The 20,765-nt window shown below is 36.6% G+C and overlaps 1 protein-coding gene and 1 non-coding gene across 7 annotated transcripts in view; both read right to left on the minus strand.

Moving 5' to 3' along the window:
• Nucleotides 1-20,765, minus strand: part of ZNF638 (zinc finger protein 638) — an 82,189-nt gene that overhangs the window by 49,749 nt on the left and 11,675 nt on the right. For 4 of the 6 annotated variants that reach the window (XM_045979228.1, XM_045979232.1, XM_045979227.1 and 1 more), the window contains exons 2-6: nt 16,338-17,850; nt 11,475-11,536; nt 4,768-4,806; nt 3,118-3,410; nt 1,110-1,387 (exon numbers count right to left, since the gene is read on the minus strand). In XM_045979228.1, coding sequence (XP_045835184.1) covers nt 1,110-1,387; nt 3,118-3,410; nt 4,768-4,806; nt 11,475-11,536; nt 16,338-17,648 — 1,983 coding nt within the window. In that variant the 5' untranslated portion in view covers nt 17,649-17,850. The remainder of the gene's footprint in view (nt 1-1,109; nt 1,388-3,117; nt 3,411-4,767; nt 4,807-11,474; nt 11,537-16,337; nt 17,851-20,765) is intronic. The other 2 variants (XM_045979230.1, XM_045979233.1) reach the window with 2 other exon arrangements.
• Nucleotides 14,303-14,407, minus strand: LOC123926251. Its single transcript, XR_006815185.1, has one exon. It is a non-coding gene; the product is annotated as a U6 spliceosomal RNA (small nuclear RNA).

Raw genomic sequence — 20,765 nt, forward strand, 5'->3', positions numbered from 1 at the left:
TTAGAAGCATTCTGTAACAAACAAGACCTATGGAATGGTCCAAAACTACTGAAGAATATTTTTCTACATGAATCTGCATGGCCCATCACTAAGAAAGATAAAACTATATAGCTTTGTGCACTTTTGTGTTTTAATAGCTGCAATGATATCTAGATAGAGGTATACCATTTTTAAAACTTATATATAGCATGGATAAAATCTGAATTCCCTGTAATACCAAATTTATCAACTGTATTAAAAACTGACTTTAAAAAAAAGTTCCACTGCCACCACAGAATTTTGAAACTAAATGAATAGTATAGATTAATTTAGCCTCTTCAAAATCTTCTCTGTACTAAAATCTCTTCCTAACACTCTTCAAAATTGCGTAATTACACGTTGATTATTTTAAGTGTATCCGTCTGAAAATAAGCTCTTTAAAAGCAAGGAGTTAAAGCTGTTGAAAATATTTAGACAATGTTAAGAGTAATGTATACCTAAATACCTGAAGACTTGTTAATATTACATTAAACATCTGATAATCTGCCCAAACATTGGCAACTGTTCTAATGTTCTCAGGATGCTTTACGTAGAACAATACCTCAATATTTTAACTAGCAGTATTTTAACTATCAAAATATATTAATAAATCAGTACTAGAAAACAGGCTATTCTAAGTCGGACAAGAGAGTGTTTTACTTATGAACTATACTGCAAAAAAGTAAAAAGCAGATTAAAAATGATCAATTCTCAGTGGAGACTCACTTTTACAGCTTACTGACAAAGATTACAAAAAAATCATTAATGTTGCTGGTGTGATTACAGTCACATCCCCCACCAGATAGCAAACTCATCACAACAACCTGCCTGTGCGGTTAACCAAAAACAAACCATCAGAATGTTCTCACTTTTGATACATCGAATGCCAAACTGCTAGGATTTGTAAGCTACAAGATTCTGAATTAATGGACTTTTTCTAAATTCATAAGCACAATCAATAAAATATTCCAAATCAACATAATTCAACAAGTTACAATTTCAAACTTTTAAAATATGAAAATAAAAAATTCAAACTTTTTTGTATCATAATGACACATGTATATACACATTTACATTAACAAACTACTGACCTTACGCTGGAGAGAAACAGGTTTTTCAGACACTGGTTTACACTCTGATAAGGTGTCATCTTCAATATTCTTGACTTTGTAACGAATAGAATGTCCTCCTAAATTTGCATCACTCTTTGCAAGGTTTGTAGATTTAACTGATGCCTTTGATCCACTGCCCATTTTAGGCTTTGGGGCTGGTAAAGGTCCTTTATCAACTATTTCAAGATGTTTCTGTTTACTGAATTCTGGCCCATGCCCAGATCGTTGTACTACATCTTCTAGTGCTTTTTTTCTATCTAGTAAAAAGGACATAAATGCAACTTCAACTGAAAAGAACTTAAGATGAAAACCACATTATTTTATAACATAAAATCACATTATTAAAAAAAATAACTCCTTAACTGCCCAAATATTTATCACACAGAGCCACTGTCAAGCCAGACAGGAATCAAATATACACAAAACAATTCTCAGTCTTTAATTCGTCACTCATGATCTTATCATATACCAATGGTCCTCAAACTTTTGACTTCAGTATCCATTTTCACTTTTAAAAACTGAAGACTCCAGGGGTGCCTGGGTGGCTCAGTGGGTTAAAGCTTTTGCCTTCAGCTCAGGTCATGATCCTGGGGTCCTGGAATAGAGCCCCACATCAGGCTCTCTGCTCAGTGGGGAGCCTGCTTCCCCCCCCCCGCCCCTCTCTGCCTACTTGTGATCTCGGTCAAATAAATATAATCTTAATAAATAAATAAATAAATAAAAATAAAAACTGAAGACTCCAAAGAGATTTTGTTAGACTTATCAATATTTACTATAAGAAACTAAAATTGAATTTTTAAAATATTTACTAATTCATTTAATAAGCTCCTGTGTTAGCATAAATAACATTTTTATGAAAAACAACTTTAATTCCCAAAACAAACAAAAAATCAGATGAGTAGCACCACTGTGTATTTCCCCCATACACTTTCATGTTGGGCTTAAAACCTAAATTCTTGGGGCATCTGGGTGGCTTAGTCAGTTAAGCATCTCCCTTTGCCTCAGGTCACAATCTAAGTGTCCTGGGATTAAGCCCCACATCAGGCTCCCTACTGAGTAGGGAGCTTCTCCCATTCCCTCTGCCCCTTCCCCCTGTTCGTGCTTGCTCTCTCTCAAATAAATAAAATAAAATCTTTAAAAAAAAAACCCAAAAACCTGAATTCTCACATCTGCTTCCACTTCAATCTGATGGATACGTTGCTTTGGTTGAAACGTATAAAGGAAACCCAGGTTCACATAGTTGGAAGACACCCTGGTCTTGTAGACCTTTCTAAAAAGATCTCAGAGAACACATATATGAGCTATTTCTAGAAATGTCACTAAACCATTATTAAGACACAGGTTGAAAATATGAGAAATTTCCAAAAAACTCTTAGATTAATTCATGGGCAAACTAAGATGTTGGCATATCAGTGGTTTTTAAATTTGATTCTGGGTAGATACATACACTCTTCCACACTTCTTCTGATAGTTAACAAAAGCAAGAAGAATGGACCAGGTTGGGATGTAGGCCAATTTCACATAAAATTCTAAAATATAAAAAAATAGAAATTCCATTTCTAACTTATTAAAAGAACTAAGAAAAACAGCTCAAAATGTCAGCTTTTGTTAAATCTTTTCTTTTTTAGGAGATTTTATTTATTTATCTGAGAGAGAGAGACAGCAAGAGGAGGAACACAAGCAGGGGAAGTGGGAGAGGGAAAAGCAGACTTCTGGCAGGGCAGGGAGCCCAATGCGGGGCTCCATCCCAGGACCCTGGGATCACGACCTAAACCAAAGGCAGATCCTTAACGACTAAGTCACCCAGGCACCCCAAGTTTTGTTACATCTTGACAGTAGCAGATATGTCATATTTTCAAACTTACTAAAAATACAGAATTTAAAAAATTCAAACACACCAAAAAACCCTAAAAAATTTAGTCAAAATAAGTAAATTTATTATGTTATATACTATAGTACATATTATTATTCATAACCATAAGTGTACCTGATGATTTCACTGATCTCCGTGATGTCCTTTCAGGGCTAACTGATCGATAGAATTTTGGACTACTTCTAAATGGATTTTTCATTCGATATGGTGAACGGGATCTGGATCTGTATCTGGAAATGAACCGATGGCAGATTTTTGGACTTCGACTTCTTGGTCTGTATATATAGCGTATAGGGCTTCGAGATCGACGGAATCTGTGACTTGAGCTTGATCTTCTAGAATGTCTAGGACTGGGGGAATGAGAACGTCTTCTTGGAGTTTCATTTTCTTTTCTATTGCCTTCATTTCTATAAAGTATGGGGGGGAATCACAAGATTCAGCAATTTAATGTAAATTTAAGTTATATGACAGAGGCTCCTTCTTAACAACAGACTATAAACAATACCAAACTCTGATAGCATATATTTATTTAAAACAAAAACCCATTTGTTATGACACAATTCACCCTCATAGATAAATAAAGAATAATCAGAAAAGATGCTCAGCCTTCAAATTGCCTGGATCCCTGTTTTGCTAATATACAGAAGAGGACCCTCTATCAATTTCTTGGTCCTTCCCTATATCATTTTATAGTCAACTATATAGTGAAAGTATTAAGTTATATAAAGGATTTAAGAAATGATTTACATAAACAAATGTTTTCAACATTCTCCCCCGAGAGATTGACATCTACAAATATTTCTTTGACTGCTGTTACTTTATATACAAACATTAAATACAAGTTTAAAACTTATTTATATACAAACATTTTGTGTATATCTAAAAAATGTTTATATACAAATATACAAAAAATGTACAAAAATGTTTATATACAGGGGCACCTGGGTGGCTCAGTGGGTTAGAGCCTCTGCCTTCGGCTCAGGTCATGGTCCCAGGGTCCTGAAATAGAGCCCTGCATCTGGCTCTCTGGTCAGCAGGGAACCTACTTCCTCCTCTCCCTCTGCCTGCCTCTCTGCCTAACTGTGATCTCCTCTCTGCCTAATTGTGTTCTCTGTCAAATAAATAAATAGGATCTTTAAAAAAAAAGTTTATATACATTTTGCATGTATATAAAAATGTTTATATGCAAACATTTAAACATAAGACTTCCTAGGGAATACAAAACTTAATAAAACCACTCCTAGCCTTCAAGACATTTGTAACATAAGACCCCACAAACAAAACAATAACAAAAGCAGGAAGTATTTTCAGAAAGACTAAAAAAAAAAGAAAGAAAATGGAATTTCAGAGAGGCAAGCTATCACATTTAAGCTAGGATAATTAAAGAAAGGTTCATAGAGGTTATTGCATTTGTCTGCTGTTTAAAAGTAAAAATATTTTAAAATAAAAGTAAAAATGATCAAAATAAGACCTTTTAAAAGAAGTACCTGTTTACTTTTTTTTAAACCTTCTTTTTTTTTTGAAATTTTATTTATTTATTTATTTGATAGAGATCACAGGTAGGCAGAGAGGCAGGCAGAGAGAGAGGGGGAAGCAGACTCCCTGCAGAGCACAGAGCCTGATGCGGGGCTCAATCCCAGGACTCTGAGATCATGACCTGAGCCGAAGGCAGAGGCTTAACCCACTGAGCCACCCTGGCACCCCTACCTATTTACTTTTAAAAGAAAATGAAGTCTCAACAGTATCACTACTAAAAAGAATTACCTTCTTGATGGGAGGATCTCAGGATTCCAATCAGGATACCTATTTTAAGAATAAACAGTATTAATGAACAGTTAAAATGAGACTGTATGTCTCAATCCTTTCCTGCAATGTATCATCAGGAGGACTGTTCAAAACCTAAGTTTACATAGTAATTTATTAGTATATTAAAGTATGAAAATTTTCTTGAAATATGATATTTTGAGTGTCTAATTCAATAAATAATCAAAGCATTATTCTAGCAGGCAATTCAGGGAAAAGAAACACGTTTCCAATACATCAAAGATTTCAAAGTTTCTTAAAGTAAAACAGGCAACAGACATACAAGTGTTAAATGTATAGAAGAGGTACATGACACAAGTTTAGGTAGGGGTTAAAAGACAAAGACAGTTCATGCACTTTGCACAACTCCAGGGGACCCCATTCTATACAAAACAACATGTATGGTGCTCTTTACACTGTACCAGGCAGTCCTCGAAGAGATACATCTGGTGGAAGAATTAGGGGAAAATCTGCAGAAAAGGCTACTTTTCAGGTAGCCCTTAAGTCTACCAATAGGCATGGTTCAAGCTAGGTTTGATGCAGTGGCCATACATAAAAGAATTGAGAGGCAAAACAAGTGTTCTATTCCATGAACTGGTCTGGTTGCAGCATGGAAATGATAAAAAGGAATTATGGGCAGGGGGTGGGGGAACCTGGAAAGGCAGTTCAGAATTAGGAACTGTGAAGGTCCTTGAAATCAGGTAAGGAGATTGCACATAAGTAAAAGGTAACACAGAACCAATAAGCATTTCTGAAGTGAAGAGAACACAGAATATTTTCAGGTCAATTGGAAATAAATATCTGGAATTATGGGGAAAGATTAGGACTGAGATATTTGAAAATTAGGCATGAAGAAGCCTATACAGTATAAGGGTTGTGTTAGACTAACACAGAACATAGTTTGTAGGAATAAAAAGGGCTGAGGACAGAATTTTATGCACACCAACACTAAAGAGTAAAGCAGACAAAGACAAACCAATAAGAGAATAAGTAGTAATCACAGAAAGAAAAAGTACAAGGAACAGTAACACCACAGAAGCCTAAGAAGAAGACATTTTCTTCCTCATCTTTTTTAGAGAATCTGAACTCTAAAGGTTAATTTGGGAGCACCTGGGTAACTTAGTTAAGTGTCCAACTCTTGACTTCAGCTCAGGTCATGATGAAGATCAAGCCCTGTGGTGATTCTCCCTCTTCCTCTGCCCTACCCCCAACCCTGGCTCTCACACACCCTCTAAAATAAATAAATAGATAAATGAATGTATGTATGTATATATGTTAGTTAACTGGAAATTTAAAAAACATTTTTAAATTGGAAATTAAATCATTAAGTCAACTAATATTCAAAAACAAGCTTAACAGGGGTGCCTGGGTAGCTCAATGGGTTAAAGCCTCTGCCTTCGGCTCAGGTCATGATCCCAGGGTCCTAGGATCAAGACCCGCATCGGGCTCTCTGCTCAGCAGGGAGCCTGCTTCCTCCTCTCTCTCTGCCTGCTTCTCTGTGATCTCCATCTGTCAAATAAATAAATAAAATCTTTAAAACAAACAAACAAAGAAATAAATAAAAACAAGCTTAATAACCAAGAGGAGAGCCAAGTAAGGAAATGGAAGCAGCCAACTCTTTGAGCAAGAAGTCAGGTCAAAACCACAATAAAGGTCAAGTGGTTTTTAATTTGTTGCTATTTGTCTAAGACACTGTTATAGCAGGTTAACACAACCTTTTCCCTCTTCTGCCTCTACTACAAAGGCTAAAAAAGCTAATATTTGCTTTCCTAACCTCCTTGGAATGTATAGCCAGTGATAGGTTCAAAAGAGTGAGACAGATGCAAAACCACTGGCAAAATTCTTCCTGCCTCTTGCCCCTCTGTCCTTCTTTTGATAGCAGCCATGATGCCTGAAGCATTTATTGTTAACTATAAGGTGACAAACTATGAAGAACAAAAAAAGTCAACTTTAATCCAGTGTATCTATCACCCAGCATCAATAATTGTCAAAACATGGATAATTCTGTTTCATTTACACTTAGGCTTTTAAAAACTTTCCTCAATCTGTTACCATCTAAAAAGTTAAATTTCTATTCTTATGGTATGGTGTTTAAAAGCAAGACCTCTGGAATCAAGCTATGCTAGTTCTGAGTGTACGTGCTGACATTTTATGGCCATGTATCTAAAAGCCAGTTACTTAATGTGAGTAAGCCTTAGCTTTCTTAAATGTACAATGCTAGAAATATGCTGGCTGTCAACACACAGATGTTACTAAGTTTCTGGCAATCTCCAGTTTAATGGATTCAAAAGAGCTTGAGGACTATTATTCAAGAGTTCGTAATAATGTTCTGGATCCTCACAGTTTGACTGTTAGAATAAGTGTTTTTGTCTCTGGTGCCTAGGGCAGAAAGATAAAGCATGTGTACTATTCTGTGGGTTGAGGTTGGACTGCCTGTACATTGCATAACAAGTTTAAAATGTGCTTCAGAAGCATGATAACCCTTACACAGGCAGTACAGCACAATGGCAAGAACAATGGACAAGAACAAAGTGACAGTATCTGTGTCCCAATGCGGTTAAGTATAAATTGCACCTATAGTTTCTGTGACAAAAATGTTCAATATGTATTTAATGATAAGGAAACAAACAGAAAAATACAAAATGTACTTTGGGACATTCTACAAGACAACTCTCCTTTCCTGGACATTTCAAAAGAAGTTAACATTGTGAAAGCATACTTCTCAGATCAATGAATGAAGGAACGAACGAAAGGTAAAGGAAGGTAAGGTAAGAAAGAAGAAACAAGCAGAGTGGGCTATTCTAGCTTAAGAGACTGCAGTACATGAATCTTGATTGCCTCGTGGTTTGGGAGTGTGGTTAGGGGGTAGGCAGGGATTCAGTGTGGTTGTAACAGATAACTACTATAGACAATTTTCCTTATTCTTAGGAGAGAGATGTTGAATTGAGGAGTGAAGTTACCATGTTTGCAATTTATTTTCAAATAAAGCTTCAAAAAAGCTGAACAGAAACATAAAACAGATGTGGCAAATGATAATAATTGGTGAATAAAGATGAATATATGAATGTTTACTATCTCTTCAACATCTGCAGCTTAGAAACTTTCCAGAATAATCTGCTGAATAGAAAAAGGGGAAAAGGAGTAAAGATCCATGGGCTAGACAGACTAGCTATACCAACTATTTGCTGTGGGACAGCATGGAAGTTGACTCTCTATGCCTCAGTTTCCTCACTGGTAAAATCACAAATAATCATTATACATACATCTCACAAGGTTGTTTTGAAACTTAAATTATGTAAAGGGCTTAGAATTATGCCCAGCATACAAGAAGAATATAGCTATTACTGAGGGGCCTGGGTGGCTCAGTTGGTTGAGCATCTGCCTTCAGCTCAGGTCATGATCTCGGCATTCTGGGATCAACCCTTGCATTGGGCTCTCGGCGGGAGAGCCTAATTCTCCACCTCCCTCTGCCTGCTGCTCTGCCTACTTGTGCGCGCGCGCTCTCTCTCTCTCTGTCAAATAAATAAACAAAATCTTAAAAAAAAAGAATATGGCTATTATTTATTTTTAATACTAAAATTCGGATGCACTGTATCTTTTCTTAGGTTAACCAACTACTCCTGTATCATAATCCAGAATGATCCAACAAAGACAAAGAGAGGGAAAAGATAATCAGCCTCAAGAAAAGGAGTAAGAACCTAAATATACATCAGCAGGTGAATAACTAAATACATTAAGGTATAGAAACAAAAGGAACAAAATGTAGCTTAAAAAAAACAAACAATGGAATAGCGTATGTTTTGCCATGGAATGATCCCAAGCACCTAATCAAATCTTTTTTTTTTTTTTGGTCATTATTTTTTGCAGTGTAGAGAAAGCCAAGAAGGAATCATTCAAGAGCACACAGCCTGAGAAAGGTAAATATGTGGGCTAGAGTAATAAAAGTGACAGGCACAGAAAGCACTTCAAAATCAGGGCCTAAGTGCGTTAAAAAAAAAAAAAAAAAAAGGCTATCTACACAGAAGGCTTTAATAGGCATATGTGCCATTTGCTCTAGTAAATTAATGGCAGTGTATGTAGCTAGAATCTTATTAACATTAATGCCAACCTACAGCAAATGACTCACTACCACTTAAATCCCTCACCTTCGTAAACATTAGACATCCTACTGGGTATCTGTGAGAAAATTTGTGACTTAGAAAAGCTTTTCTATTTACAGTGGCAGCTAGGCCTATCTAATTCAGATGATAAATTACCTCCATATAATAACCTGTGTTTGTCTGCACAGCATCTACATAGGGAAGAAACCATCTCTATTCATAGTCTACATGATTCAGGTTGGGCTTATCACACAACAGCAGGAGCAGGTACATGACCCCAACACAAGTTGAGTAACCAATTCTCCCAACTACTATAACTCATTTCGAGATGGACAACTAAGTCAAAGTGGACCAAGAAAGTCAAAAGTCAAACCTTGGACTTACATAGGAGCTTTGAGGAAAGAGGGTTTTTTGAGGGTATTTTTGTTGTCTGTTTCGAACTCCTAGAATTACTAACTACACAGTTCACTTAAGTCCAGAATTATGGGGGTCATTTTGCTTTGTGGAGGAAGTGTACCTGGGATCTCACGAAGTCAAAGCAGAAAAGAACAGAACAGCCAAGAAACAATTTCTGACCACTCTGATTTTTGTTTCAAAATCCAATTCAGCTGTTTCTGAAACTAGAATCATAAATTCCCTTACTTTAAAAATGACTTTGGAGTCCCTGGGTGATGTAGTCATTTAAGCCTGCAGTCAGACTCTTGGTTTCGGCTCAGGTCATGATCTCAGGGTTATGAGACAGAGTCCTGCATCGAGCTCCATGCTCAGTGCAAAGGCTGGTCAAGATTCTTTCCCTTCCTTCTCCCTCCCTCTATGCTCCTCCCCCTACTCAAGGTCCTGCCGCCCTTCCTGGCTCTCTCTAAAAAAAAAATAAATTAGTTAAATCTTTAAAAATAAATATAAGAGGGGCGCCTGGGTGGCTCAGTGGGTTAAGCCACTGCCTTCGGCTCGGGTTGTGATCTCAGGGTCCTGGGATCGAGTCCCGCATCGGGCTCTCTGCTTGGCGGCGAGCCTGCTTCCCTCTCTCTCTCTCTGCCTGCCTCTGTCTACTTGTGGTCTCTCTCTGTCAGATAAATAAATAAATAAAATCTTAATAATAATAATTAATAAATAAATAAAAGGGGTGCCTGGGTGGCTCTGGGGGTTAAAGCCTCTGCCTTCGGCTCAGGTAGTGATCTCAGGGTCCCGGAATCAAGCCCCACATCAGGCTCCCTGCTCAGTGGGGAGCCTGCTTCCCCCCCATGCCTGCCCCTCTGCCTACTTATGATCTCTGTCAAATAAATAAAATCTTTAAAAAAAATAATAAAAATAAAAAATAAAATAAAAACTACTTTAAGTTTATCACTTATGACTGGAAGAGTCCTGAACAATCTCAAAATATTTTGGTAATGTTTTCATAAAGAACAAAACCAAAACCCAAAACACCTGTGACAAAAATCATTTGCCCCAAAACATGTTCCTATCATCAGTTTAGGGACCAGTAACTTCACACAACTGTATTATCGTGTTTAATGAGTACAGGGAATACAACTGAATTTTGTTACTCCAAGAGATATATAAGAGATTCCTGGTGAAGTCACACTTCAGTCACACTTTCATCTTCACAGGTGTCTGTCTTAGAAAAGCAAACGGTTGGGGCGCCTGGGTGGCTCAGTGGGTTGAGCCTCTGCCTTCGGCTCGGGTTGTGATCCCAGGGTCCTGGGATGGAGTCCTGCAACGGCTCTCTGCTCAGCCGGGAGCCTGTTCCCCCCCCCCCACCCCCCCGCCTGCCTCTCTGCCTACTTGTGATCTCTGTCAAATAAATAAATAAAATCTTTAAAGAAAAAAAAAAGGCAAAAGGTTGAAGAACTGAAGAAACAATACTGAGGAACCAACACATCTCGCTTGTTTACCTCCCACTTAAGGTTTATTCTTTTTTTTTTTCCTAAGATTTATCTATTTTGAGAGAGAGAGCACATACACATGAGCAAGCAAGCAGGGGAAGGAGCAGAGGTGGACGGAAAGGGAGAGGGAAAGAATCCCAAGCAGACTCCACACTGAGCAGGGCATGGGGCTCAGTCTCATGACCTGAGCCAAAACCAAGAGGCCTTAACTGACTGAACCACCCAGGTGCCACTAAGGTTTATTCTTTTTTTTTTTTTTTTTTAAGGTTTATTCTTAAAATAGGTTCTAAACCAGAGGAGAGCGTTACACATGAAATTAAATACTGGTGTTTGGTTTGGGGTGGTTTTTAGTTTTTTATCCTTTGGCAAAGTGGAGCAGATAGGAAAAGGGAACGCTATCTACTCTAAAATAGATAAATCATTGCAAACAGGCAAGCCAGCAAGGAATGAACCCATGATATTAAGTCTACCTACTGAGAATAATTAGGAGAGAGAAGAAAACATCATATTTAATTCTCTCCTTTTGGAAAAAGATTAAACATGCTTCACAAAATATTTCAAATACTCAATAGCTTTCTAAGAATATTTTTCTCTAAAGTACCACACTAAAGGTATTAAACAGTCATACCTGAATATTATTATTTCATAAATTTGCTACCTATAAAAAAGAAAAATTTGTTCTTACTGTTGACGTAACTGGCGGCAACTCTCAATATGAGTAGATGTATTTTGATGCTGAATCCAATCCTATTGTGAAAGGAGAAAAGTGCTGAAATTAGAATATTCCTCACACTGACTACGAAATTAGGCTTTTTAAAAATAACACAGGATTCTTTTTTCAAAAATTAACAAATGTAGTTATAAATAACATTTGACTACTCAATAATATTTCACAAAAATAAAGTACCTCCAAAGGTACTTAATACCAGAACTTATTGATGCCATTCTGAAACATTTTAGTATAGAAAACATTTAAAATTCATACCCATGGATACTCATTTTGAAATCAAATATATATTTAACCTTAGACTAAAAGCATTTTTCAGAAATAATTCATCTTACATACAAAAATACTCCAGAAAACACCAAAAACTCCATAAATAAAATAGTATCTGAAATGGCATCTCAAAAATATAGTATCAGTAACTTGTATCTCTAAATTCAAGCTAACAACATCAACAACAAAAAATCCTACCTCTTAGGCCAGTACCATTCCAAACAAGGTACCCACTATATTGACAAAGGATAAGATTAGTAAAAATATGAAAAACTGCTGATTAAATCTAATTTATTTTCAGGATTTAAGGGAAAGTAACACCATTTCAAAGACACAATATCCCTTACATAGAGCTTTACAAAGAACAAAATGCTTCTTTAATACATTACTTCATTTACAAATCTGCCCTAAAATTACATTGTGTACCCACAAACAGCTCCTGAAGATACATCTGATTAAAATTTTTAGAAAAGACAATGTACAGCTTTCAAAGATACAGTCCCCCAAGTGAAACAGTTAAAAGCAATGTATATTATTACTCAATGTTTTATTGTTTTTCCAGCATTTGGGTAGGTAAAAAAAACTTATTCAACAGTTCTGCATTTTAAAATGTTCCTTGAGGAAAATGTTATTCATATCCATTTCAAAAACATTTTAGTATGTCACTGCTACAAACTAGAAGTTTCCACAGTTAAAACCACAGTTGACACTAATTTTGGAAGCTGTCTTATCAAGAACTATCTGAAGACAAGTGCGTGCTATTTATAATGCTCAGCAACAGGTTAGGAAAAACCCTAAACTACTTCATTAAGCCATGAAACTGAATGTGGATTGCAAAAAAGAAATGTTTGCATATCCCGCTCAATGATACAAATAGAAAGCTAGAAGAGATCGGCAGTGAAGAATCTCTAGTACTGCTGAACCCATGTCTTTGACATTAACTGGACATTGTTTACATCAAACAGACACACTGGCAAATAGTGGTTGGGCATAATTTATTTACACCATAAAGCATTTTATTTGAATAAGTTGCCATCATTTAAAAATCCAGTGATTTCTACCCCCAAATCCAAACTTTCAGATTTTCTTGAAAAAACAATACTGGACATGTATTCTGTATATCAAGTATCAGCGGATGCTGATAGCTGCCCTATTTAAGGCATACTCTCCAGTTCTATACAAACATTCATATGTTTATGTACACACACACACACACACACACACAGAGTACTATTTAACACTTGCTTTAAGCTCAATAAAAATACCTATGTCACCCCAATTTCTAGACTGTCTACAGTATCCAGATTAGATAAAAAGGATCCAAAAGCAGTACTGCCTCTCTAGGGAAAAAATGATAATTACCTACTAAGCAGGAAATGCTGAAGACTGCAGACTTGAGTAGGCACAGAATCAAATTGTGAAAATACCTACCCACATAAGAGTTTACTCTATCCTCCAACTATCTCAAAATATCTTTTATGTCAATTAATATTTTCTCAAACTGAATTATTTAAGTCAGAAAGACAGCTTCTAAACTGAGGACAGCCAAAAAGATGTAACATCTGAACTAAGCACAGCTCTTTTTCTGTCATCTGAACCCCAATTTAGAAAAGAAATACATTTTACAATCTACTGTTGCCCTTTTCAGGCTATAGTTTTAAAGATTCAGCGGTGGGGAACTGTCAAATGACAATTAGCCAAAAAAAAAAAATGCAGTTGATAATTTACATTAATTGGCTACATTATTTACAAGGTCATATAAATGCATGTTTACAAGGCAGCAAGATATATCACACAGAAACAAAAGAAGTTGTTTGTACCATCTATGTCCATGTTCACAAATCCCTATCATGTGGTCATCTAGTAGTGAAGAATTCATTAGTTAGATCCATCATGCTATTGTTAAAAAAAAAAGGTGTTTTAAATGGCAATCTCTGTGAATTCTAATGAATTATTAATGATTTATTTTTAGAAGTTTTATTTTTTTGAAGTTTCCAAGTTTTATTTCAAAGTTTTATCATACTAACCCAGACTTTCACCAACTTAAACTTGAAGGAACTAGGGAAGCCTCATATTTGGTGCCCTGCCGTTATCTCTTCTCGTTCTTATTCACCCTGCATACATTTGCCAGATTCATCCTCCTAAAATATACTTTGGACATGTCACTTCATGTATCAAAAACCTTAATTAGCTTCCTAATGCCTCTCACCTCAAGTCTAAACTCCTTAAGCTAAGCTTTTGAAGGCCTTTGGTACCTACTGTTACTGCTGCCATCTAAAATGTCATCCCTCCTCCCCTAGGTATACCTGAAGCCTACTCACTATTCAAGACGTATATTTTACCAACTCCATGAAGTCTTCCCTCCCAAATCCTTCCAGGCCAGATTCAACACAGTTAGTCACTGTCACTAAATCTTACCCAACTAGTCTTTTGATGTCAGAAAGTACATTTATACTTTTTTTTTCTGGCTTTCTTTTTATCTGTATGAGATGATGATGATAACTACACTTACTACAAAAAACATGGAACATATAACTAGTTCACATGTCATCCTTGTACATGGGGCATGCTAATCTTCTCTCTATTGATTCAATTTTAGCTAAGTGCTGCCAAAGCGAGCATTATTTATACTTCTTTTTGATTATATGCTGCTAAAAACACAATAGGTGTTGATAAATTAATAAAGCTGGACTGAATGGATATAAGCCTAAAGTCAAGATAGAAATATTAAATCTCTCTCCCCTATAGCACATTCAAACAAGTTAAATGCAATCATTGAACCATTTGATGCCCTCTAATTTTTTAAATTCCTTAGATGTGTAATTTTTCTCTTCAATGAGACTGTTTAAACTGCTTAAGACCAACATCTTCATTTTATATAGCTCTCATTTCTGCCCAGCATTTAATATAGCCATGTATGAAACTGGTAATCAGTAAATATCTACTGAATAAACATATACCTTTTCCATTAGACAAAATAAAGACTTTTAAGTTCTTTATTTTAATATACCTTTCTTGGATTCACCATGACTAGTTAAAAGTTCAAATGGAACACAGACAGCCTATTACTCAATTAGGAACTTAGACCAGCACTACTTAAAGGCTAAGTGCTATGAATTATTCTGAGATTTCTCGAGACTTGGCCATCTCCCTTGATAGGAACAGCAACTATTATTTTACTAGAACTCCACAAATTTGGCTAAAATGAGGAAGAATGCCACTTTCTTTTGCTAGAGTTAACAAAAGCATCAGCTGAAATCTGTGAGTGGGTAATACAAAGACAATAAAAAAGGGCAGCACTGGAAGTAGAAAAAAAAGAGAGAATTAAACACCTATAGGTTTCTGAGCCTATACAAAGTATACAGCCAATGATATGGCCTTGAATCGAAGCTTATTCCATGGGAAGTACATTCCTTCCTGACCATTTAAAATATAAATCTGCAAATCCCATTAATGAACAGAAGAAACAGTGGTTTCCAAATACATGCAAGTAAGTAAATCATACTGGAGAATTCCTCCACAAATCTGCCAACGATTACAGCTGACCCTTGAACACCGGTTTGAAGTGCACGGGTCCACTTACACACAGATTTTTACAGTATACATAAATGTATTTTCTCATGATCTTCTTACTATTTTCTTTTCTCTAGCTTACTTTTATCACAAGAATACAGTATACAATACTATTAACATACAAAACTATTAACCAACTGTCTATGCTGTCAGTAAGGCTTCCAGTAAACAGGCTATTTGTAGTTTTTAAGGAGTCAACTTGGACTTTCAGCAGGAGTTGGCACCCCCAAGCCCCAAGCTGTTCAAGAATCAACTGTACTATCAAAAAAGTATATTCTACATTACTCTTCAGCACTTCTATAAAATATTTTCTTCTAATTATACTGACCACAGAGGTACCTACGGCCTTTTGTATTTTTTTAAGATTTTTCTCTATAAAGTTTATCATTTTACACTATTCTGAGTTGACAGCTAACCCCAAAATAATTATTCTTTACTCAATTTTGCTATGGATTAAGTTTAGGAAGCTCCTTCTCATGAAACACTAAAAATCCTAGTCTAGCTAGGGTCAGAAAATATTAAAATCAACATTAACTGTCTTTTAGTCCAAGACAGGTAGATACATGCAAGGCTGCAATATACTGTCTCTTAAAAGTGTGCAGTACAAATATTTATTCCAACTTTTTATATTTTTATAGTAGCAGATTCTATTTAAAGTTGACTCATGTGATGTTTTTTATAAGTCCATGGTTTATGTTATATAAATTTTATGTTGCATTAATTTTCTGAGAACTAATCCAAAAGTTCAAAGTACATGGACAAACTATGTCATGTGCCCAGTCACAGGAATACAGAAAGCCTAACACTCAATTCAGTATTTAGGCCAGGACTACTTAGATTACAACTAAGCAGGGAAGTTGCAATCACAAATAATTTCTGCCATTTCCTCAACGCCTCGTTAATACCAGCACAATATAAAAATTTAGAGGAAATTTGGGCGCTGAGTATCATTATACAGTGATCTTTAAAAACACTCACCTTCAAATGACTACATTCTACGTTACACAGAGAACACAAATGTGGAAATATTCTTGGAGACGCTGCATAATAATCATTCATCATAGAGGGAGTTGGAAGTCTCTTCATCTTCTGGGCATCAGCATGTGAAAACTTTGGTAACCATGATGCTTTCACAATCCCAAAGGGCGACTGAATGGGAATGTCAGCCTCTGACTGGTAATTCTTTTTACTTCCTCCTGATCCATGTACACTAGATGAATTAATCACAGGTTCATGTGGGATCCGCTCTTGCTGGCTTACAGCTGAAATTAATTCTGATGAAAAATGTTGCTGGTTCATAGGTGGAGGAATAAGAGACTGATTCATTGTCTGGTTAACTGTTTGGCTAATGGATTGACTGACGGATTTTACTGGTTCAAGGACTGACTGTCCTCCTGAAATGTGTAAGCCTGACATCTTAGTTCCACTCTCAACTGGGAAAAAGGACTGATTATTAGAGGACTCACCGGGGAAGTCCATCTGTCGAAACACATCTTCAACAGGAAACATAGAATTACATATCACATTTGGAGTGGGAACAGATGCAGAAATGCTCTGCTGTGACCGAAATTCATTCTTGACCTCATCTGTTGGAATTTCAGGATCATAAATACGTACTTCAAGTGGATCTTCTGTGTAGCCATATTTGCTTGCATGCCCATAATCAATCACATTACTTGAAACTGCCTCATTACCAAGCGTTTCTTTATTTCTGCTCTGAGAAGGCAAATTGGGTAATCGACGCCCCATCTTTCGCATTCTTATATCCCTCAAAATTAATGGCATATTTTCAGGGGTTAGCTGTTCATCAGGATAGCGACTGAGCTCTTCTAAATCTTCATTAGATAATCCAAAACTTGCTAAGATACTTGAGGCACTCTCTTTTGTATAGCGGCTCTGCACTTGAGGACTCTGCTCTGTAACCTGTGTTAGACTCTGTTTCACTCCCACTGGTGCAGATATATGAGGCTCATCATCCCACCGGCTACCATGAGGCTTCCCCTTCTTTTGTTGTACTTCATGAAAATCCAATTTTTCTTTGGTCAATCTTGGATCAGTTCGGTGTTGAGTTACCTGAACATTCATTCTCTGTGGTCCCATGGTCTGATAAGATTCATGGCCAGCAAATCTGTGTGGAATTCCACGGGCTCTCCCTGCTGGGTAAAATCTTGGAAGACCCATGGATCCAGGCCTCATAAATGGTCCTGGAGGCCTCATCCCAGAAGGGTTAGGTGCTCGTGGCCTCTGAAGTGGAAAGTTTCCTCGAGGATTAAACCTGGGTCTCGACATGGCTATTTTCAAGAAAGCCTGATTTAATAAAGTATAAGGTGGTGTTGAACTATGTGAGGCAACGGCATTCAGCTGCTGAAGCGCCAACTGAGTCTTAATCTGAGCAAAGTGCAAAGGAGATGGGCCCAACAGAAGTGGGTTTGCAATGCCCAGGTTCAAGGAATTCACAAGTGGTGCGAAATTTTCCAAGAATAACACAAAGCTGAAAGTTAAAACACAAATATTAGATCATTTTAACTCAAACTACGTCATGAAGTGGGTTCTACAGCCAGTGTAAAACATTTTGAAATAAAGCCATGAAACCATCCTCCATTTCATATACTTTAAGGGTGTTTACGAGAACTGTTAACTTTCCCAAAGTGTTCTCTTCTTTTCTTTCCCGAATCCAGAACACACACCCCAAACCTCAAGCCAGAGTTCATGTACAAAGTGTTGCACTGGGTGCTGTCCTAGGTGCTGAGCGGTAATTACAAATCCTTTTACATAATCTTGAAAAACACTGGGGATTTATTTCACGCTTTGTTACTGGAAAAAAAGAGGATGTCATTAAAATACTTAGAAATACACATATACTTAATATGTACGTTAGGTACGAACCATTAAAACAGAAACTGTAAGCCCAAAATTTTACAAGACCCATTTCTCCAAGACAGTCTTCCTTGAAATCACATCTCACAAATTCCATATAGTAATTAGACTATGCTTAAGTTTCCGTTGTTAAACAAATGTTTCTTTTAAGAAGAAAACTTATCATCAATAACTTGACTAGAGTCTGACAAAAGAGTGCGCAGAAGCATGGATTGATTGTAACAGACAACATAATATGCAGCACAACCACCAGTTACCTTTCTTTTGGATTCCCTCCCGTGTATAGGCAAATATGTATCGATAATAACAAAGACTGAGTTTATACTATTCATGTGCCAGTGACTGTTCTAAGCACTTTACATGGACTGATTAATTTAATTCTCACAACAACCCCTTCAAATATTAAGTTGTACAGACAGGGACACTAAGGCACAGAAATTAAGTAACTTGCACAGATAATAAATGACTGGGCCAAGATTTGCACTCAAGGTAATTAAATCCCATAATGCATGCTCTTAACCACTAATAGATGTGAGCAAGAATATTTTGCAGTTCCAGACACTGTATTAAATTGGCTGCTGTCCAGCCATGAGAGCACAACACAACTCATTCTAAGTTGAGTCTCAGAAAAATAGTAGTTTAGCTATCATTCAGGACCAAGGTCAGCGACCACCGAACTTGACTTCCTGGCCCAGTTTAAGGGGGGAAAAAAAAAAAGGAAGAGAAGAAAAGAAAACCAGACTATGCCTGTTTACCTACTTTTATACCTGATAGAAATGCAAGGTGGGAAACACAAGGTCTTGAGACATCTACACTTACTATGAAAATCTGCACTACAGATCATATTTGATGATCATCACTTTCTGGTTCAAGCTACAACTTCACCTGTAACTCCACTACATCCTTTTTCAATTTATAATGGTAGTGAAATGTTAATTTGGCTGAGAAATGGGCTTTATCTGGTTAACACACTCCCTTCTAACCATCTGTTCCAATCAAAACAAACAAAATAACTTTGCCCTGGACTGTCATGACTTACTTGATTTTACTCAATGGTCAGTCCCCATTAAACCTTTCTGACCACGAAGGCCCAAACTTTCTTATTTGCTGCTTGTACTATTTGGGATTCATACATTTTGTGTTCATATGTGTGGTCTTTTTAAACTATCCACTGTCAATTAAAAGCATGTGTTTACTGCTGTCTTATCTTCCAAGCATAAACTCTACTCCTACTTAAAATACCCTCAAATATTTGTTAACCTATTTGATCACATCCAGTCATTAACATGCATAATTAATTTTCAAATCGGAATGAAACACAACAACAAAAATTACACAAGTTTCTAATTCAACAGATACAAGCAGCAGACACAAGTTTAGTAAACAATGAGATGATATCCGAATTCTCTGTCAATAATGTTCATTTATAACAAACTCCAGGTCTTTTTAGACAACAGCCATATGAAACTGTGCCTGTTTTCCATAAAATAGAATTATTTCCAAGAAAACTTTGTCTTACATAAGCAGTTTGTCATCTAGTTACTCAAACTGTTTCAGCACCGTTTTTCCTTAACTGGTGAGGACTCTTCCCACATCAGGAACACAAACTCTCCCAAATACTGTTTCTCCCCCATAAGGAAATCAAAAAGAACAGATTTCAATCAGTCATCTAACTACCACATAGAATTGTGAACAAGTTATCATTTAGAAGTATGTAAGTCCTAAGTTCTTTAAAGGAAAAAACTTACCTACATATTTCCTAATGGGTCTATGATATATGTTTATAGACTGTAAAAGAGCGGCCCTTCACAAACTGTATTCTGCAGAAATATCCTCTAAGACTGTAGGTCTTCCACAAACAAATCCCCTGGTCAAGAAAGTCTGAAATGCATGCACTAGCTACCCTTCCTAGAGAGACATGATGCTTATTGTACATTAAAGGTTGTATGATGCCGTTGTTTATTTAAAAACTTATTTTGTGCTTCCTAAACTTGAGTCTTCTTCATGCTTATACTCAGAGGTGATATTTCAAATTATTTAGTAACTGGTAAAGCACAGCAAGGAAGAATTATAACAGTAACTTGTGACACAGTGTGCAACCAGGGTCCTGAGCCCCTCCTTTCTCTACCCCCCTTAAGCTTTTAGTTGCTATAGCATGAGGTGGGGGGTTGGGGAGAGGGGGACAGTCCTCGGGAAGAGACTAAAAGAGTGGGGGAAGTGGAGGTCGGTCCTTGGGGAGAAAGCTACTAATAAGGGCAGAATTATTTCCATGTTTCAACAACTGCCATTATCTGTATCAGTGTTGGTAGTCATGAATACCAGTTCTGAAAGATTCAAGATTCATAGAACAGTTTGGAATATAAATGAAGAGAATTAAAAGGCCTTTCCCTAATTTAAATTTCAACTCTCAGTAAGCAGAGACTTGGCTTGTTTCCATTTTTAGCCTTAAAACACATACGTGCGCACATACACTAGATGTCCTACCTTGTTTGACATGTAGTGAGTGACTTATGTGGTGAGTCCCAATGT

The sequence above is a fragment of the Meles meles genome, chromosome 15 (genome assembly GCF_922984935.1).
Source record: "Meles meles chromosome 15, mMelMel3.1 paternal haplotype, whole genome shotgun sequence".
In the NCBI taxonomy this organism is placed as follows: Eukaryota; Metazoa; Chordata; class Mammalia; order Carnivora; family Mustelidae; genus Meles; species Meles meles.